The 22,615-nt window shown below is 38.2% G+C and overlaps 1 protein-coding gene across 2 annotated transcripts in view; it reads right to left on the bottom strand.

Annotated features, from left to right (window-relative positions):
• The window catches only part of xrcc1 (X-ray repair complementing defective repair in Chinese hamster cells 1), an 80,414-nt gene extending 59,654 nt beyond the window's left edge, over positions 1-20,760 (bottom strand). The window contains exons 1-9 of one of the 2 annotated variants that reach the window (XM_061881872.1): positions 20,322-20,760; positions 20,149-20,241; positions 17,222-17,329; positions 16,968-17,126; positions 13,678-13,752; positions 13,474-13,597; positions 13,178-13,287; positions 6,426-6,579; positions 5,820-6,051 (exon numbers count right to left, since the gene is read on the bottom strand). In XM_061881872.1, the coding sequence (XP_061737856.1) occupies positions 5,820-6,051; positions 6,426-6,579; positions 13,178-13,287; positions 13,474-13,597; positions 13,678-13,752; positions 16,968-17,126; positions 17,222-17,329; positions 20,149-20,241; positions 20,322-20,372 (1,106 nt within the window). In that variant the 5' untranslated portion in view covers positions 20,373-20,760. The remainder of the gene's footprint in view (positions 1-5,819; positions 6,052-6,425; positions 6,580-13,177; positions 13,288-13,473; positions 13,598-13,677; positions 13,753-16,967; positions 17,127-17,221; positions 17,330-20,148; positions 20,242-20,321) is intronic. The other variant, XM_061881873.1, reaches the window with a different exon arrangement.
• Between the last annotated feature and the right edge of the window lie 1,855 nt (positions 20,761-22,615).

Here is a 22,615-nt window from a genome sequence, read left to right as displayed (position 1 = left end):
GGTACGTGTAACCCCATTTGAGAACCACTGGTCTAAAGGTTTAGTGATATTTCTTGGCACCTTTTTGGCTGATGATATCCAGTTTTACTGCTCCTTTAAGCTGTCTGAGATCCAATTGTTTAGTGGACACAAAACAATGGCCATGCGATATCTTTCTGAACCTTAATGCAGACAAAACAGATGACTCATTTCCAGGGATAAAAATAACGTACTTGGCGGACTTAGGCCAGTCTAGTAAGCAAAGACCCAGAAACTTGGGAGTTCTCTTTGACAAAGATAAGTCATTAGTGCAGCATTGTAAGCAGCTGACAAAGAAGTGCTTCCTTCATCCAAGGAACATCTACCAACTCAGGAAAATGGTGTCAGAGAATGATTTGGAGCATTCCTGCTTTGGTGTCCTTGCGTTCAGACCATTTTAATAGTCTGTTTTTATGTCTGAACAAGAAGGAGCTCTCTCGACTGCAATCGGTGCAAACCTCTGCATAGAGAATTCAGACGCGTGCAAATAGGGACACACACATATACCTTGTTCTAAAAGAACTTCATTGGCTGCAAGTATCCTTCCTATAAGATCAAGTCCAAAATTCCATGGTCAGGCTCCTTCCTATGTCAGTGTTCTGATCCATCTTTACACCCCAACTGGGGCTCTGAATCTGCTGTAGGTTCCACCCACTCATTTTACGGAATGGAGGTGAGCGATCCTTCCAGACTGTGGCTTCCATGCTTTGGAATGATCTTTCGCTCTCATTGTGCTCAATAAACACTTTTGAAAACTTTAAACGCAATTTAAGTTGTTTATTCAAACTGAGTTTTTATATTGTACTGTATATCTATATTGGCATTTTGTATTAGGGTAATTGCTAAGATTTTAACTGTGTTAAGAAGCACTTTGTGGGTTTTTGTCTGTAAAAGTGTCATACAAATAAATGTTACTTACTATTATTAAGAAATTCTATACATTTTTTGTGATAATAATTAACATTGTGTTTTGTTGAAAGCAGTTGTTAACGCAAACAAAGATAGATTGAAAAAAAACACAAAAAGAGGGAAGAAATACACCCGCTTTTCATTTAACCTTCATGATTTTTCATTGAAAGGGGAACTGCACTTTTTAGTATATTTGCCTATTGTTCACAATCTTTATGAGAGACAACAAGGGGCCATTTCAATAATAACAACTCTAAAAAAACTCAAAAGCTAGAGACATTTTGTCTGACAAATCACTTTGTGGAGCTTCACAAAGAGGCACTTGCAAAAACAATTACACATAATATAAATCAATCTATTAGACAAAGGATAGTGCATTCTTCATGGAAGATTGCCAGAGTCACCCGAATATACAAGAGTGGTGACAAAACAAAACCAGAGAACTACCGTCCAATTAGTATTTTACCCATTATTTCAAAAATTACAGCGAAATGGGTTGCTGCGCAACTAACTGAAAATCTAAATAATAGTCAGACCTCACTCCATCCAATGCAGTTTGGGTTTAGGAGGCATCACTCCACAGAGACAGCCACTTGTTATTTTGTGGAAAATTTATAAAATCTACTGGACCATGGTGGTTTTGTGGGTGCTGTGTTCCTTTACCTGTAGCGAGCATTTGACACGATCAATCATAAGGTTTTAATCGCTAAACTAACCCATTTTAATTTCTCTAAAAGTGTCCTTTGCTGGATAAAATCATATCTGTCGGGCAGAAAATAAGCAGTGCAAATTGATAACTCACAATTTACTTTTTTTGCATGTACTGCTGGTGTCCCACGAGGCTCAGTACCGGGACCAATTTTATTCAGTCTATATGTCAATAATCTACCTGATGTGTGTAGAGCTGTAAAGGTATAGTTATATGCTGATGACAAGGTTTTGTATGTTCATGCAAAAACAAAATGTGAAGCCGCTGCAGTTTATGTCATGTCTGCATCTCAACACTAAAAAAACAGTCAGTATGTTTTTCTCTCGGAAGTCAGCGAATGGTGAACAACCATCTGTGCTAGTCAATGGTGAGAGATTAATCCGCAAGTCAACATCTCTGTATGAAAAAAATAGTCAAACACAGGAGATAACGTCCGCAGTAACCTACCAAATAGCAAATACACAATTAGATTTCCTACTATGCAGTTAATTCTTATTTTACAGTTTTTTAAATATGTGACATCATGCACAAAAGTGCACTTTATTTGTCTTAAACTATTGTATTGGTGTTCTGTACAAAAAGTGCACTTTAATTTAGTATTTTGATATAGGTATGGCGTGGCGCAGTGGAAGAGTGGCTGTGTGCAACCCGAGGGTCTCTGGTTCAATTCCCACCTAGTATCAACCTCGTCACGTCCGTTGTGTCCTGAGCAAGACACTTCACCCTTGCTCCTGATGGGTACTGGTTAGGGCCTTGCATGGCAGCTCCCTCCATCAGTGTGTGAATGTGTGTGTAAATGGGTAAATGTGGAAGTAGTGTCAAAGCGCTTTGAGTACCTTGAAGGTAGAAAAACCGCTATACAAGTACAACCCATTTATATGTCATCTTAGCTTGTTTTAAAATGTCTGTGACAATCTTGCACTTTCTGTTTTGAAATTACATGAATGTTTGGGCCACTGCTTAATAACTTTAAATACAGTTTTGGTGAATTGACTTAGTTGTAAATTCCCTCTCTGCATGAAAGTTTCAAATTAGCATATATTTTTACAGTATGAACAAGAATGTTTTAATGTAGACTCATAGAATCATCATACTTGTGTGATTATATGCATCAAGTGTTAATTTGACGCTAAGGCAAAATATCTATATATATATCGTGTATCGTGACATGGCCTAAAAATATCGAGATATTAATAAAAGGCCATATCGCCCAGCCCAAATGCACGCACAATTAGATTATTCGCTTGTTTTTTTTTGTTTGCTGTTTTTGTTAGTCCATGGTCTGTGATTATGGTTTGCTTGTAACGTGTAATCTCTTGTGATTTATATATTATTTTGTATCATGACCTGTTGAATGTTTACTGTATTAACCTGCCTTAAGACAAAGGATGAAAATGAGCTTTTGTGCTAACTCCGGCCTATTTACATTGTTGCTGTATGTTGAAGAATATGCATTGTTTTAATTCAAATAAATAAAAGGTTTAGTTTTTTTTGCAGTCTAATGTGTAAAAATCGTCTCGTTCCTCCTGGTTAGCAACACAGCTAATGGGAGCACCAATTCTACGTCTAAATCACTTTAAAAATGCATTAAAAAAACGTCAATACTTCATTTACGTTCCGTAACCCAGTGTTTTTCAACCTTTTTTGAGCCAGGGCACATTTTTTGTGTTGAAAAAATCCGGAGGCACACCACCAGCAGAAATCATTAACTCAGTTGACAGTTAAAAGTCATTGTTGGGTATGACTTTAAAGCATAAGCAAGCATGCATCAATATAGCCCTTGTCCCAAAGTCGGTGTACTGTCACCACCTGTCACATCATGTCCTGACTTATTTGGAGTTTGTTGCTGTTTTCCTGTGTGTAGTGTTTTAGTTCTTGTCTTGCGCACCTATTTTGGTGGCTTTTTTCTCTTTTTTTGGTATTTTCCTGTAGCAGTTTCATGTCTTATATTTCCCGCATCTACTTTATCAAGAATATTTCAGTTGTTTTCATCCTTCTTTGTAGGGACATTGTTGATTGTCATGTCATGTTCGGATGTACATTGTGGACGCTGTCTTTGCTCCACAGTAAGTCGTTGCTGTCGTCCAGCATTCTGTTTTTGTTTACTTTGCAGCCAGTTCAGTTTTAGTTTCATTCTGCATAGCCTTCCCAAAGCTTCAATGTATTTTCTTAAGGGCACTCACCTTTTGTTTATTTTTGGTTTAAGCATAAAATACCTTTTTACCTGCATTTACAAAGCAATTAGCTACCGGCTGCCACCTACTGATATGGAAGAGTATTACACGGTTACTCTGCCGAGCTCTAGACACCATCGACCACTCAACAACAACACATTTTTAGCAGACTATAATTACTGGTTTGCAAAAAATGTTTTTAACCCAAATATGTGAAATTAGATCATCTCCCACGGCACACCAGACTGTATTCCACAGCACATGGTGTGGCACAGTGGCTAAAAAACACTCCCGTAACCTGTGTAATAATCAAGCTGCAGCAACATTGTGACATAGCGAACACTTAAAAACTATTTTTCAAGAGTAGTAACACATCGGCATGCTACTGTGTTAGCCGTGAGCTAGCTACGGAAACAGATAAGCAAGCTTTTACGTCCGCACGAAAGGCATTTGAGTTTGCAATGCAGAACACAATGTGATAGGACACCTATCTGTACTGACTGAAAAACATGAACTTGGTATCTGTATTACTGAATCTGTAAAGTATTATTTCATGCTTTGTTTGTACACAGGCAGCGTATATACTGTAGTTGTAATAACATGCATGACGTGCAGTGTGTATCACTCGATCGACAGTTGTGCCTTTGGTCCAGCTGGCCGGGAACATTTTTTACGGTTTATTTGGGTAAGCACACCATTAATGTCAAAATAGCATAGGTCAAGTTCCACATTTAGAGCACCAAAGTCACTCTCACCTCATTCTCTCGGCTTCCGTCTGCTCCAATATCTCACCCTTCCTTTGTGCTAACTTCTAGAAGCAACAGTTAATCTTAAGTATATTCAGGTTCAAAAACATAAGGTTATGAATCCTCATTTGTCCAAAAATTGTTGTCTTCGTTGTCTCTTACCAAATCTGCCATGATTACAACACACTCGCGTTTGTTTCCGGAAGTAGAAACACACATTTGTTGCCAGAAATCGGAATTGCGTTGGTATGGAAATGGAAATAAATGCGCGGAAGAAATCAATCCAAATGAACAAAATACGGTAAATATTGTACATATTATATATTGTTATGAAGGTGACTACATTATATATATACTTGCAGTGTGTATATAAAACATATTACATATTGTTATGAATGTGTCTGTTACTAAATTATATATATCCTTGCAGTGTGTCTATAAAACGCATTACATATTGGTATGAAGGTGTCTGTTAATACATTTTATATACATATATAATGGATATTGAATCGAATCGTGGGACACCCAATGATTTGCAGCCCTAACATACATACACATATACATATATATATATATATATATATATATATATATATATATATATATATATATATATATATATATATATATATATATATATATATATATATATACATATACTTGCAGTGTGAATATAACACATCACATATTGTTATGGTGTCTATTACTACAGTATATATATATATATATATATATATATATATATATATATATATATATATATATATATGTATATATATATATATACTAGCAGTGTGTATATTGTACAATATTACATATTGTTATGAAGGTGTCTGTTACTTCATTATATATATACTTGCAAGGTGTACATAAAAAGTTAATGGAGGGTTCTGAAGATTTTTTAGAGGGCTTCAAAAGCATTTTTTGTCATCTTTAAAATCCTAAAAATAAAAAAAATAAAAAGAGATGTGTGTTCTTGTCTCTCATATTGATTGTGAACGATAGGCAAAATTCTAAAAACAAAAAAGCATTTTCGGCTGCTTTTTTTATCCTTTCTAAAATTACATAGAATTTATTATAATGGAACTAATTTAATTTTGCATCATGTGTTTTTATGAATATTTATATTTGATGTTTAGGTTGACTTTGTGCAAAAGGCAGGGTATATCCTGGACTGCGTTGCTTAGTGGTAACGGAATAAAGTTACGCCAAGTGAAAAACTACACAGCTATTTAAATTAATATTTAAATCAAATATGCTCACATGAGGTGCGTTGCGTCGGGCGTCCAGTCAGGTCTATACTTGGCGCCCATTTCCAGCGCCTTCTCCCTCAGCTCCCCTCTGAAAGGATTCTGGAAGCCGCTGAGGACGAACACCACTCCCGCCATGATGCGCTTAAAGGGGACTTGCTCCACACTCTGTTTGGGTTTGGCCTCGGCTTTGGACAAACTGGCCCGCTTTTTTTCAGTGGAGACAGCCGCCTTCGCTGGTGAAGCTGCGGTGCAGAGACAATGAATAATTTAAAGCAAACCTATTTTTTTTACCAAGTACCACACTTGGCTCTCCAAGTACCAACATACTGACCAAAATAAAATACAGTCGCTTAGTAGGCCTAAGTGTTCATTAAAAACAAGGCAGAGGTTTTATTTAACAAATATATATAATATTGTTTGTCGCTGTAACATTACACACAGTTTGAACAGTAACAGTGTGTTGGAATATTGGAAAATAAAACCATGTACTGGAATTAAGTGATTCTTTGGCGTACCACTAGATGGAGCCCACATAATACTCTAACTAGTGGTACGCCACCATGGCTTGTGAATCACTGAATTTATAGTTCCGGTGCAATTTTGACAAGAGGCAAACCTTTGGGGGGGCAGGGGCTTGGCGTGCTGCTCTTGAGCTTGGGGGTCGCCGGTTTGAACTCTGGAGAGCTGCCAGGGCTGGCTTTCTTGGAGGGAGGAGGACCGGGGGCAGACTGCCGTTCTTTGCTGAACTCAAACTTTCTCTTAGCAGGAAGCTGTGGTGGAAGAGAAAAGAAACGATTAACTCCACCAAGAACATTATGTTTTCATCGCTTTTAGGTAAAAAAACAAAATTTTTTTTTTTTTTAAAAAGATACAAAATATATAAGAATTTCATATTACTTATTCATGTGAATTTTAACTTATTTTGATCTGAAATGTTTCTGTATTTTATGGACATCGTCTACATTGCTAAAAGAAAAATCTAAGGAAGAGAATCCGTCTGCCATCTCCCACTATTTATTCCCTCTTCTCTTCTCCGACTCTCTCGTCGTCATTTGGGATATTTGTGTCTGTTGTGATTTCCCTTCCTGGTTCGATGACCAGCCCTATCTTGCCTCTGATTGGCCTGTCTGTAATGTTTCGCCCTAATCTTAACCAATCGTGACTCATCATAGTAGATTTTCGTAAACGTATACGTAAACCAACCAATCATCATTGATGTTCCCTGTATATTTTGTCCCCTGCCCGTGGAGTTGCTTCGCTATGTAGCTTCGAGTTTTAAGTTAATAATTATTAATGGAAAACTGTAGTTTTTACCACTGCAGCCGTAAACCAGAATTGATTATCAAAAACCTTACTCCAATGCGGTAAAATCGTAATTGTTGGCAAGAATGGCAAAAAGACGGATCAAGATTTTAACATACATTGTATGTCGGAAAAAACTGAAAATATTTTTTGATTTAAAAAAAAAAAAATCAAACGCCTGATATATACATACATATACATAGATATAAACATAGAGACATATATACATATATACACGCACATGTACGTACACTCACACACACACACACACACACACACACACACAAACACACACACACACACACTTTGCATGTAGTAGGCTTTCGGCTCCCGGCCAAAACCTTAGCCCAATGCGGTTTCCCATTCAAAAGGTTTGGACACTCCTGCCTCAAATTTCCTGAGATTTTCAATTAAAAGTTTTCAAAAACTGTAAGCCTTCCATCCATCCATCCCTTTCTATCGTCACCCTGGACAAGTCGCCACCTTATCGCAGACTGTCATCCATAATCGTCTAAACTATAACCAGGCTTGACATATCTCACGTTGCAGTTCAGGAGTCAATATAACATGTTAATATTTTTTAAATTTTTGTGTAATTTGCACATGCTTAAATACTACATAAGAATATTATTTTTTATATTTATTTACTAAAACCGTATTTGTTTTCTTCTATGCTACGTATGTGTCTCTTGAGACCTTACCTCAAAACTAAACATAATTTAGTGTTGGCGTTAATGCACTTTTTGTGTTTTTTTACGCATTTTTACGCCTTGAAATCAGAAAGGATGTGCAATTCCACAAGCCCCCGCATCTCCCAGACGCAGATTTTTTTTTTTTACCGCCCGTTTTTTTAATTTATTTTTTTGTTTTATCGATTATCGCTTTCGGTCGGTGTTTTGTTTTGTTTATATTTACCATGTCAAAATTCAATCCCCGTTTATTGCGTTTTTTTTTTTTGGTCGAAAACTTTGATTCGCCGAAAGTTTTATCAATAACAAAGACGGCCTCCGTTTGCACTGAGACAACTTTACCGCTAGGGGCTGTTAAAAGAAAGACTTCATGGTAAACACTATGGTGAGTGTAAAGTCCAACTTTTTATCTTGTGCCATTTCTCCAGTAAATGAGTTGTTTTAGTCTTTGTGAGTCCATGGAAACTACACTTTTATCTCCCGCATGGATGGATGGATCGACATCGTTCGAGGATGGAGACAGGCAAACTGTCAGCTTCAAGCTAACCAGCACCCGATCAGAGTCCTCCACCCCAAAAACATTCTTAGTTGGGTCAACAAATGTGCTAAATATGTCCCTTTTGAAGTATTAATGTGTGAGGAGTTTTCAAAAGGAACCTTTTGGAGAAGTGGCTGACAAGTTAGCAAGCATCGCTGACAGTGACGTCATCACCGTCATTCTTTACTGAAGCAGAGATGCTGACCGTGCGTTATGATAAAAGCGCATGTGTCGCCAGACTCCGCTTTTTATCGATAGACATAACAGAAGTAGTTTTTTTATTATCTATAGCAGGGGTGTTAAAAGTATGGCCCCAAGACCATTTGCAGCCTGCAGCTAATGTTTTAAAGGCCCACAACTGGGTGACACATGGCACACTGACAAAACTTAACCCATTGTTACTATAACAATCTACAAGATTAATATAGGTTGCCTCTCTCTCTTCCCCTCCATCTTTCGGTATTCCTTTTTTTTTATCTCTCTAGTTATCATTTTGTATACGTATCGTTGCATTTGAACAACTGTATTGTTGATAATAGAGGTAAACTATTGGTATTGTTCATAATCAATAGCGCTTTTTCTTTTGGTATTTGTATTGCTCCAGTTGTAGTGTAAAAATGCTCATTTTCATTTCTATATTATTTATTTCGCTAACTGCTTCTTTGCTATCTTTTTTACGATCATATTTGTACATATCGTATGTGCTGGTGTTGTTCTATTGTTGAATGTTGTTGACAACATTTAACAACATTTTAATAAATGTTGTTAACATTTATTTGTTGTTATTGTTGTGTTTGCTAATGTTGTTTTAGTCTCTCTGTCTAATCCCCCTCTTATCCCGACAATTTCCCCCTCCGTCTTCCTTTTTTTCTCTTTCTATCCCCTCCTGCACCAAATGATTATATAAATACATTTAATAAAGTCAAATTCAAATAAGGCAACAAGAGAAGTATCCTACACTTCTCTTTTGTAAAGTAAATCTGAACAGCCGATATGGACATCTACATCATCTATATGATTTGCCTGAGAAGCTGGACAGGACACACACAAAAAAACAAAAAATAAAATACAAATAAAAAATAAATAAAGGCCCACAGCACATTCTAAAAATACTATTTAAAAAAAAAAAACCTAACAAAAGTGGATAAAAAGCTTACAAGTAAAATGTAATTTAGAAAGAGTTGCAATGTTGACTAATAAAACAAAGCTGTCATTTCTCAAAACATAATATTTAATCAAAATCAATGTTTTTATGAATTATTAAACTATCCAAGGCTCTGATTACATCATATCAAATATTCCACTTTGAAAATTATTCTTTGTGAAACATTTTGCATATTTTGTATATAGTTTCCTTTGACAAAAAGCGAAGAAAACAAAAAAAACAACAACAACAAAAAACTTAGAAATGACGGATAGATCTGAAATAAAAATTTAAGCATTAAATAAATAATGCATGTATTCCCTGGAACACCATTGTCATAATTTCATGACCGAAGCAAAAACATTTTTTGCAATTTTATACTGAAATAAATATACCTACAACTTCCATCCATCCATTTTCTACCGCTTGTCCCGTTCGGGCACGCGGGGGGTCGCTGGTGCCTATCTCAGCTGCATTCGGGGTACACCCTGGACAAGTCGCCACCTCATCGCAGGTTATTAAATACAAATATAGAAAAAACTACCGGCAACGGTAAAGTTTCTATCCATGAAGGAAAGAAGAAAATTAATGTTTATAACTGAATACATTTACATATGCACAAAAATGTGTTGTTTTTTATTTTTTAATGAATTAAGTAACATTTATGACAACCTTTTTCCAAAACAAAATATACAATGTGAGATATAACAGGATAATGCATACATTTATCATTTCTTTTCAAAACACTTACAAAAAAGTGGGACCCCAAAAATGTACTGTGGGACTCCATTTTTATGACTTGACGGGGTCCCAAAAATCCTAGCACCAACACTGACAATTGATGCTAATTCACCCATTTTTCCCCAAATATTAATCGAAACTAAAACCGTTAACAAACCGAATCGTTGAGCAGAAACGGAACGAGGATTTCTTTTTTTAAGGTTTTCGTTTTAAGGACCAAAAATTTTACACTGCGAAATGCCACACGACTTTAAGGTCAATTCATTATTGGAACATAAAGCAAGTAGTTGCCTGGCAACTACAAATGGGAAGGATGTCGTCCCATTACTTCGCTACGCTTGGAGGTTTATAAGAAAAATGACAGCAGGTCGCTGTCAAGGAGCGTCAGATGTTTTCCAACCATGTTTTTATTTATTAAAGAGGTCCTCTCCTGCTCATTTAACTGACTTTTGCAATAATGAGATGTCATTTGGGCACCATAATAAGTCACTTTGAAAAAAATACACCCCGCAACTTAAATGGGAACTGCTATTTTAGGGGAAATTTTGTCTTCCACCCAAATGCAGCCGAGATAGGCTACAGCACCCCCCGCGGCCTCATAAGGGACAAGCGTTTGAAAATAGATGGATTCACTATGGTTATGTGAATAAATGATAAATGGGTTGTACTTGTATAGCGCTTTTCTACCTTCAAGGTACTCAAAGCGCTTTGACACTACTTCCACATTTACCCATTCACACACACATTCAAGACAAGAACACGTCTTTCTTTTTTATGCCTTTTAAATCATAAAACATGGCAAATACAAGGTGGCTAACAATGCAGCTGATGGGAGTACTCTATTACACCCAAAAACCTCCAAAAAGCACCATCAATACTTATTTTAACTCTTGTGAACCTGAATATTAACTTTTTAATTAAAGTATTAGCGATATTGCTATTATAAACGTTAATGTCGAGGAACTACTTTTGACAGCACATTGATCACAGAGCGCTAACTAGCTTGTTGCTATATTGACATAATGAGCTGCTGCATCGCCTCTGAGTCGGCAAAAGCTAATTTTAGATTATAAATCATGCCTCTCATTTGGATAGTAGAAGGTTGCAGGCATAAAACCACAATTTGATCAATTTTGACATCCAACTTAGACCCGGAGATGGTGAGAAAGTCACAAAAAGATGCTCGTTCGCTGCTCTTTAGTTTTTTTAGTTATTCTTCATCCAAAAGGGAATATATAAACATCTCATCAGTCTTTATCCCAGTGAAAGCATACATTGTACAGTAAGTGATTGTTTTATCATAATTGTTGCCTCTCATGTAGTCTTCCATAATTAGTATTCTTGTTATTGTCGAAGGGAAAAGCGAACGTTGTGATGCATCTGAAATTAATGCAATGCTGTTTGCTTGAAAGTACGTAAATATTACCGTAAATTACGGTAAATTACTATAAGCCACAAATTTTTTACTACACTTTGAAATTGGCGGCTTATAGGACGGAGCAGCTAATTCATGGATTTTTCTTGACTGGTGGCGATAATAAAAATCGTTTTCAAAAGAAAAAAAACAAAAACACTGAGAATTGTGCCATCTTTTGGACAAGTTTACTCACTGTGCTTTAGACCGGAAATGTACCTTTCAGTTTTCTGGCCGTCCATAGCATTTACACTCGTATGGATTCTTTATTCTTAAAGACCCACTTAAAATAACTTTCCGTTTTGGTTGATTTTGGCGGCGTCGGTGGGCCAAAGCGATAGTGTTTTTCCATGAGGACGAGCCCATATAGTCATACTGACAGGATGTCTGCTGTAATATTGGTACAATTATTACGTCTCAGCACGGTGGACAGGGGTTAGTGCTTGTGTCTCACAATACAAAGGTTCTGAGTTGTCCTAGGTTCAATCCCGGACTCGGGATCTTTCTGTGTGGAGTTTGCATGTCCTCCCCGTGACTGCGTGGGTTCCCTCCGGGTACTCCGGCTTCCTCCCACCTCCAAAGACATGCACCTGGGGATAGGTTGATTGGCAACACTAAATTGGCCCTAGTGTGTGAATGTGAGTGTGAATGTTGTCTATCTGTGTTGGCCCTGTGATGAGGTGGCCCGAATGCAGCTGAGATAGGCCCCAGCGACCCCCAGCGACTCCGAACAGGACAAGTGGTAGAAATTGGATGGATGGATGAATGAATGGATATTACGTCTCTAATGGCTATGCTAAATTTAAATAAAAGCAATGTACAGAGCTACCCTGGATGAAAACCAAGACTTCCCATCCAACCTGATGGATCTGGAGAGGTGCTGCAAAGAGGAATGGGCCAAACTGCCCAAAGATAGGTGTTCAAAAACACTTGAGGCTGTAATTCCTGCCAAAGGTGCATTAACAAAGTATTGAGCAAAGGGACTGAATACTTATGTGCATTTCAGTGTTTAGTTTTAATATATTTGCAGAAAAAAAATAAGAAAAATAAATAAACTTTCATTATGAGGTACTATGTGTAGAATTTTGAGGACAAAAATGAATTAAATCCACTTTGGAATGAGGCTGTAATATAACAAAATGTGGAAAAAGTGGAGCGCTGTAAATACTGTACGGATGCACTGTAGGGGATTGTCTGGAACCGAGGTGTCCATACTCTCTTTATACACGGCTCTGTCACTAGTGGTACACTTAATGGAATATTCCAACACGGTGTTACTCTTCAAACTGTGTGTAATGTTACAGTGGCCAAAAATATTAAATATACTTGTTAATAAAACCTCTGCTTTGTTTTTTGAATACTGAATCATACTACGATACGGTATTTCAATGTTAACGGTGACACTTGGAGAGCCGAGTGTTTTCTGAGGCAGTAGCTGGTGGAAAACGTTTGAGAACCATTGTGTTAGGTATTTGCAGCCTCCTCTCCCAGACCATGCCTACTCTGTCACGATTGGTCAGGAGTAGATGACGTTGCTTACCTGTGGCGAGGCAGAGCTGGAGGACGCGGCATGGCCTGACGATGAGGAGGCGGGCCCAGAGGCCTGTAGGGTGGCGGTGGCGTAGCTCAACTTGTTACTCTGAGGGGACGCTGTAGGGGAAACACACAGAAAGACGACGAGGAGAACGCACAATTACTTTCCAGAAAAATCACAATGAAGTCATATCCGCCTTCTCGTCTGCTTTGGAAGCGGATTTAATGAAAAGCTAATCAGCGTATTAGTGTTTTTTTTGATTTTCAAAGTGGAATCAGCAGCTAGCGAATGTGAATGTTTGCCTTTGGGGGACGCGCTGGACTTGGCTGCGTTGTCTCGGCTGAAAAATAAACTGCCGGGCTGAAGGTTGGAGCCAGATGGGGGAGCGTCTTCTTTTACCCGGAACTGACCCAGCTTGGTCAGTTTCTAGACAGACACACAGAGAGACAAGAAACAAGTGTTTACTTTTGGTACTAATCATGTCCGTGTGAGATTGACTTTCTTACCGGGGACGTCACTGGAGGGTCGTTTTTGTCCGGAGGTGAATGGAACGTGACGAAAGCCAGTCCATACGCGATGTTCTAAGACACACACATCTTGTATTTCATTCCAAACACTAAACATGCCTTCTCTATAAGAACACATTGTTGCAGGAGAGAAACGAATACATTACACATGAATTAAGTCACAGAATTGACAACGTGGCTTATGTCAGGGTGTCCAAACTTTTCCAGCAAGGGCCACATACTGAAAAGTTTAAAGATGCAGCGGCCATTTGGATACATTTTGTACATAAAAGACATTACAATATATGTCGTATTGTCAGAACAAAACATCCACAACTTAGCTTTGTGTTATAGGTAACAAAGCAAATTATTGTATTGTTTGGTAAATATTTTTAGAAACCCAATGCAAAAAAAAAAACAATGGTTAATAAAAGAAAATAGTAATACAATTATATTAATCAATAATTATTTTGATTGCATTTTTTATTTACATTTTAAACTGTCTTGCATAAGAATTGTGCTGGAAAATTAACTTGCCTTGACTAATCAAACCCCTTTGAGATATTGCATTTTTGTCAATATTCTTTACTAAGATTGTTACTATATATCCAACCAAAGTTTTTAAAGGATTTAGAAAATCCAAACATCTACCATATCATGTAAAATCATTTGTAGACATGATCGCACTAAAATCGCCATTTTGATTTTCAGCTCCCATTTTTGTTGGGGGAATTGCACAACTAAAATTTGTTCTTGTTCTTTTTTTTGTGTAACGTGTGTAACGTTCTAAACACGTGTTTATTTTGTCTTTAAAATCGTGGACCAATAAAACACAAGCTTGGACACTAGTGCCTTATAGATTGACTAATAATGTATAACTTCCACTTCAAACAAACTCAATTTATAAAAATAAATTTGTAATTTTTCAAGATAATATGATAAAAAAACATGTGATGATTTAGTAGGAATTTTAAAAATATAAAGCAGTGATACGGGCAATAAATGATTTCGGAGAAATATATGGAGGTAAATTTGTATCTTCATTTTTTTTTTTACACTGAATTCATGCAACTGAATTTTTGGCATTTGAATCTTGTGAACTTGGTTATTTTGTACATCAAATTATGCTGACAATTTAACTGAAAAATAAAATAAATTTTCATACACTGAATTTGTATACACTATTTTTTTACTTGAGTTTTTTTACACTGAATTTATTTTCAATGAAATTGGCAGCATCAATTGTCAAAAAAAAGCTTTAGTAAAAAAGACAAATCGACCTCCGTAAAATACATCAACAAATTACAAGGATAAACGGAGTAATTTTACAGAAAAAAAGTAACAAATTTTTGCATCTTTCATCTTAAAAACTACAACCGCCACCACATTCACCACAATTTTAAAATGCAGTGAGGAAAACTGGAAATGTGACCCTGCTGCCATCCCATGATAGACTTGACCTCTCAACCAAGAGCAGCAGACATTTTATAAAAATAAACTCTTAATTATGCAAGAATTCTGTTTATTTTCCCATGGCTTATGGTCTGGGTACCAACCAAGGGCTACACGGTATTGAAATAAAACCTAAATGAGATTTTTCTTTACAAAATTACAATTGCGATCCGATTTGCATTTTTATACTTTATAAATGCAAATGCATAAAACTGCAAAAACGAGGAGTGAAGGAAGAGATGTCAATCAACATATTCTGGTATGAAGGTGCCACACAATAGAAGAAAATGCAATAATTTACTTTCAATAATATTCGGGTTCCTGCAGGCACACTCAGCGCTTTTGTCTACACTGGAGAAACTCACAATTATCAAGTATATATTTCAAAATATCTAAAAAAAAACTTAAGACACAATCCCCTGAATAGTATTTTTTAAGTGAGACATAAGTAAGGAAGTATTATCAAAGCAAAATGATTTGCAAATGTGCTTGTGTACTCATTTATGTGTCTGTAAATCAATCAGAGGGTGTTTATACGGAGCCGCGCACGTGTGTTTGGTGCACCACGCTATTATTGTGAAGGGGGAAGTGTGCTGCGTTGTGTTCTCGGCTTGACGAGTAAAAAGGCAACTTGAGGCAGTTAAATTAAAAATAAATAAATAAATAAAAATAAATAGGGCGCCTCTACAGTTGCGACTGCTGTTTGTACATTGATGTTTATATCGATGATGTCGTTAACAACAACACAAGCAGATGATATGTGTTGTGGGTGTGTGGATTGTTCTTGCTAGCTTTAGCTTCGTAGTTGAGTCGCTGTTTCAAGTGACCGTCTCGACCTTGTTTAGTTCAGGACATGTTTCGGGGATGAATAAACGTTCCCGTACATATTTTCCCAAACAAATGTTCCTTCTCCTCACAAGGACAACATTTCCCTTATATTTATGTCAATTTCCCTGATATTATTTTGCATTTATAGGCGGATTCTGTTTTATTGGCCAATTATGTGACTGTTCGCCGTGACTTCGACGTGGAAATCGTATGCCTTACTTATTTTGTTGAGTTTGTGATTATAATTAGTGATGTGTCATATAAAAAGTAGTATCCTTGATGAGATCCAAAACTTCTAGTAGACATTATCTTTTTTTCCCACTCATACACTCACTCCCCCGTTTCATCGTCACATGCTCAGGAATTTGCCTGCACGTTGCGCGGCCCATTCATTGATTTTTTCAATTAATATATTTTCATGATCGTGAGAAGCCATAATCCAAATCAAAATTTGATTAATTGTCCAGCCTCATATTGTTGTAATGTGTGGCATCCTGAGACAAGAATTTGTTGGTTGACAGTCTAAAAGTAACATGTCCTCCACGTCTCATTCTCAAACTTTTAGGCATTTTTATGTGTAAAATATAAAAAGCGCAAATGGAATCGCAATTTTGGAGAGAAAAATTGCATTTAGATTTTTTCTCAAAATCGTGCAGCCCTGTTTCCTTAAAAGGGCGATACACATTTTTTCCACATGTATTACACTACATAACATGTAATGGTGGTTCTTTGGTGAAAAGTTTGCATAGAATGTTTTACAGATTTATCTTGGATACAATTTGTACATTAAAGATGTTAAAGGCCATTATCTGCTCAGCTAAATTAACAATAGAATCCACTATAAACTAATGTAATGTCACATCTTATTAATGAACTCATTGTATTTTTCCCAATAAAAAACAAACTGGCCCGCGGGGCGCACTTCAGACGCCGCATCATAGCCCGAGTGTATGCATGGTAAATATATGTGTTGTGAGCCACACACAGACTCCAGGCGATCATCTTCTTACTTTACTGTACGGCTGGCTGCAGACAATCTTCACCCGGTCCCACTTCTCCTGCGCCGTGCTCTTCTGCAGCTGGCTGGGCCCAAAGAAGCGCACCCTGTTCATGTTGGTGCCGTTACGGCTCTCTGTTGGCGACATGAAGGACGACGTGACCAGCAACACCTGAAAGATGGACGCCAAGGTTTTATGAGGAGGTGAGGGGGATAAACGACCCGTGAGATCCAATAGAGCAGCAGTGATGCGGTTAGGCTTTTTACCTCATAGTCCTGCTCTCGGACGGAAGAGGAATTTCCCACCAGCACCTCAACGAAAGCCGAGCCTTCATTCCCGATGTCGATGCTGTGCACCTGTTCCTCCTTCTCCAACTTAAGACAGAGCACATTGATTGGGGTGAGACATTGCATTATCCATCCATCCATTTTCTACCGCTTGTCCCTTTTGGGGTCGCAGGCGCCACCCTGGACAAGTCGCCACCTCATCGCAGACATTGTATTTTAAATTTTGGTTCGGTACGTACCTCGGTTCAAACAACAAATTATACATTTTTTGGTTATCTATCTACCAAATTTGTAAACAATGGCATAACATACATATACACACAGGGTCCATTGCCAGGGTTAATACATATATAACTTATATAAAATAAAAACTAAATAAGTTAAGGCTCAGAATGGTTTCTTAACAAAACCTTTCTACGTATACAGTGCTTTTTTTGATTGATTGATTGATTGAGACTTTTACTAGTAGATTGCACAGTACAGTACATACAATTGACCACTAAATGCTAACACCCCAATAAGTTTTTCAACTTGTTTCATCAACACTGCCCGCCGTTTTTTGTAGACATGTTCCATAAATATTGATGTTAAAGATTTATTTTTTTGTGAAGAAATGTTTAGAATGAAACTCATGAATCCAGATGGATCTCTATTACAATCCCCAAAGAGGGCACTTTAAGTTGATGATTACTTCTATGTGTAGAAATCTTTATTTATAATTGAATCACTTGTTTCTTTTACAACAAGTTTTTAGTTATTTTTTATATATTTCTTTCAAAATAGTACAAGAACGACAACTACAAATGAACAATATTTTGCAATGTTATACAATTTAATAAATCAGAAACTGATGACATAGTGCTGTATTTTACTTCATCTGTTTTTTTCAACCAAAAATGCTTTGCTCTGATTAGGAGGTACTTGAATTAAAAAAATGTTTACAGGGGGTACATCACTAAAAAAAGGCTGAGAACCACTGTGTTATCAGAGTAGCGTATGTGTGTGTGTGGCCCTTTAATATATGACGTCAGAGAGTGTGCGGGCGAGCGAGGTGAGGGAGCGGTAGAGCGCAGGAGTGGCTAGTGTTTTGTTGGATTGGCTGTTTGCAAGACCTTAATAAAGCCACGATTTGCAACTAATCGCTGGACTCTTCATTTACCCTGGAGTCCGGAGCTGTGGAGACCCACTCCCGGGTAGAGTGAAGGGTTGTGCGCGCAAGGGAGACACTATGGGAGCCGGAAGCAGGAAAGGTGCAACACATGTTTGACGTGTTGTCAGAAGCAGCTGCTGAACAATCTTGGCAAACCTCCGTCCTCCATCGTATCGCGCAGCCAAAGTGTTCCCAAACAGGAGATCTTAACGAGGCAGGAGGGTCTTCAAGCTCTGGCTTTAACATGTTATCCTAGCCTGCTAGCTGCTAGCATGTCTACTCGTTCGGTACACCTTCGACCGAACCGAAACCCCCGTACCGAAACGGTTCAATAGAAATACACGTACCGTTACACCCCTAATGTATGTGTATGCACACACACACATATATATATGTGTGTGTATACACAGTGTTGGCGTTAACACACTTTTTGTGTATTTTTACTCAGTATTTTTGTAAGTAGACATATGGGGTAAATATGTGCCATTTGAAGTATTGATCTGCGAAGATGTTCAAAAAGAAGTCTGTTGGAGAAGTGGCTGACAAGTTAGCAAGTGTCGCTCGCATCGCTGACAGTGACGTCATCACCGTCATTGTTTAATGACGCAAAGATGCTGATTGTGCGTTATGATAAACACGCATGCGTTGTGAGGTTCTTCTTTTTAATCGATAGACTTATCAGATTTAGATTTTTATTATCTATAGCAGAGGTGTCAAAAGTGTGGCCCGTCCCCCACCCTTTATTTACATGGATCTCATCTTTTTTGTAAGGGGCGCTGAAAGCCAGCAGACCCGTCAGCGATCCTGTTCTGTCTCCCTGTAATGTTTGTTTGGTCTCGGATGGGATTGTGCTGAAAATTGTAATTTTCCTGAAGGAACTCTCCTGACGGAATAAATAAAGTACTATCTAATCTAATCACATCTATAGGTGTTTTCAACACCTGATTGAAAATACCTTATTCAAATTATGTTCTTAAGAGTTATCAATCAATCAATCAATGTTTATTTATATAGCCCTAAATCACAAATGTCTCAAAGGACTGTACAAACCATTACGACTACGACATCCTCGGGAGAACCCACTAGGGGTTGAATAATTTTGTCAATGAAATATTAAGAGAAATGACACTGTATGGTATGTTACAAAATATGTTGTAATTCAAGTTGCATTTGTCTATTTAATGCATCTTTATTTGATATGACTATAAACAAAATACGGAATACATTTCCAACTTGCTTGTGTGGGGGTTGAATAATTTTGATCACAACTGTAAGAATATGAGTTCAGAAACGCTCACAATAATTGAGGATCAGGGACTAGATATTGTCGGCAAACGACGCGTGCAGACGCCTACAACGGGCAATGTCATTGGTTGATGTCGTCAGCTGATTGTAGAGCTAGCCAATCTGGTGCCTCCACACACTGGCATTATATTATATAAATGACCAGCGGTGCCACAATCGTCGGAATTCCCTGGGTACTCCGGCTTCCTCCCACCTCCAAAGACATGCACCTGGGGATAGGTTGATTGGCAACACAAAATTGGCCCTAGTGTGTGAATGTGAGGGTGAATGTTGTCTGTCTATCTGTGTTGGCCCTGCGATGAGGTGGTGACTTGTCCAGGGGGTACACCGCCTTCCGCCAGATTGTAGCTGAGATAGGCACCAGCGCCCCCCGCAACCCCAAAGGGAATAAGCGGTAGAAAATGGACGGATGGATGGATGTTTATGTTAGTCAGAAGAGAGGCGTATGCACCTGCAGGATGACTGAAGTTTGCTTCTCTCCGGCTCTGGCCGCTTTCCACTTCCTGTAGGTGTCGGAGCTCAGCAAGTTGTCTGCTTTGTGCGTCTGCAAGGAGGACAAACAGCAGACATTTGAAATATGTTTTTATTCCCTCACTCCCATCAGTGTATTTCTTCTTTACTTACATTGTCCTCGCTGCTGCACGACACCACGTGCTGCACTTTGATTTCGGGCATTTTGACGCCTTTTAATTATCCCGTTCCCTTGTGTAGTTATGAAGCCTGTTTTCTTCAAGTTAAAAAGTTAGCGTGACTCGCACGGCATGAAAATAATATTTGGACTGCAACAAATGCCTCGGCTAGCGAGTTAGCATGCTAGCAAAACAACAAGGAGAGTTTACTTTTTAGCTAATAAATCAAAATACTCCAAGTGACGTCAATTCTAAGAGCACTATTGGCTTGGTAAACATATGCTTACTCCTTCTTCTGTTGCAGTAATTACTGCAGATAACAAATATATAGTTTTTTATATTGCACGTATTATGTCGAATTCTTTTTCCCACCCAAAACCACTATGTGAGGTTGTCACCACACTTCCGGTACGTTCATCCAATCAGAAGGAGCAACGTCTTCTTCTATTTTTTTTCTTCCAGTAGGCGTATTGCTGCCCTCCACAGGTCTTTAGCGGCATGTCATTTTCGCTTCACATTTAGGCGTACGGCTAATCTACCGTATTTCCTTGGATCGCCGCCGGGACGCTAATCAATTTAAAACCTCTTCTCACTCCTGCGCTTACCAAAGGCATGCGGTAAAAGTAAGCATGCACTAATTATTTCAAAACCTCTTCTCACTCCGGCACTTACCAAAGGCATGCGGTAAAAATTTGAGTGTGATGTAAGCACTATTGACTTGGTAAACATATGCTTACTCCTTCTTCCATCGCATTAATACTGCAGATAATAAATATATATTTTTTTATATTGCACGTATTATGTCAAATTATTTTTCCCACCCAAAACCACTATGTGAGGTTGTCACCACACTTCCGGTACGTTCATCCAATCAAAAGGAGCAACGTCTTCTTCTATTTTCTTTTTTCCAGTAGGCGTATTGCTGCCCTCCACAGGTCTTTAGCGGCATGTCATTTTCGCTTCAGATTTAGGCGTACGGCTAATCTACCGTATTTCCTTGAATTGCCGCCGGGACGCTAATTAATTTAAAACCTCTTCTCACTCCTGCGCTTACCAAAGGCATGCGGTAAAAGTAAGCATGCACTAATTATTTCAAAACCTCTTCTCACTCCGGCACTTACCAAAGGCATGCGGTAAAAATTTGAGTGTGATGTAAGCACATGCGGTAAAAGTAAGCATGCACTAATTATTTCAAAACCTCTTCTCACTCCGGCACTTACCAAAGGCATGCGGTAAAAATTTGAGTGTGATGTAAGCACTATTGACTTGGTAAACATATGCTTACTCCTTCTTCTATCGCATTAATACTGCAGATAATAAATATATAGTTTTTTATATTGCACATATTATGTCAAATTCTTTTTCCCACCCAAAACCACTATGTGAAGTTGTCACCACACTTCCGGTACGTTCATCCAATCAGAAGGAGCAACGTCTTCTTCTATTTTTTCTTCCAGTAGGCGTATTGCTGCCCTCCACAGGTCTTTAGCGGCATGTCATCTTCGCCTCACATTTAGGCGTACGGCTATCCATCCATCCATCCATTTCTACCGCTTATTCCCTTTTTTTGGCGTCGCGGGGGGCGCTGGCGCCTATCTCAGCTACAATCGGGCGGAAGGCGGGGTACACCCTGCTAATCTACCATATTTCCTTGAATTGCAGCCGGGACGCTAATTCATTTAAAACCTCTTCTCACTCCTGTGCTTACCAAAGGCATGCGGTAAAAGTAAGCATGCGCTAATTATTTTAAAACCTCTTCTCACTCCGGCACTTACCAAAGGCATGCAGAAAAAATTTGAGTGTGATGTAAGCTTGGACCTTAAAGGCCTACTGAAACCCACTACTACCCACCACGCAGTCTGATAGTTTATATATCAATGATGAAATATTAACATGGGGCGGCATTCCATAGTGGGTATTGATTGATTGATTGATTGATTGATACTTTTATTAGTAGATTGCACAGTTCAGTACATATTCCGCACAATTGACCACTAAATGGTAACACCCGAATAAGTTTTTCAACTTTTTCCACGTTAATCAATTCATGGTAAACGGGTATAGCGGCCGTGCCAGAAACTTGAGGGTTGCAGGTGCGCTTCCCACCTATTGACATTCAAATCGCTGCCGTTGTGTCCTTGGGCAGGACACTTCACCCTTGCCCCCAGTGCCGCTAACACTGGTGAATGAATGTCGAATAAATGATAAGTGGTGGCCGGAGGTGCCGTAGTGACCGCTTTGAGTATCTAACAATAAAAAAGCGCGATATAAATCTAATCCATTATTATT

The sequence above is a fragment of the Nerophis ophidion genome, linkage group LG21 (assembly GCF_033978795.1).
Source record: "Nerophis ophidion isolate RoL-2023_Sa linkage group LG21, RoL_Noph_v1.0, whole genome shotgun sequence".
NCBI classification, from domain to species: Eukaryota; Metazoa; Chordata; class Actinopteri; order Syngnathiformes; family Syngnathidae; genus Nerophis; species Nerophis ophidion.
The sequence above is the reverse complement of the archived record's forward strand: the minus strand, read 5'-3'. Positions and strand labels throughout refer to the sequence as shown.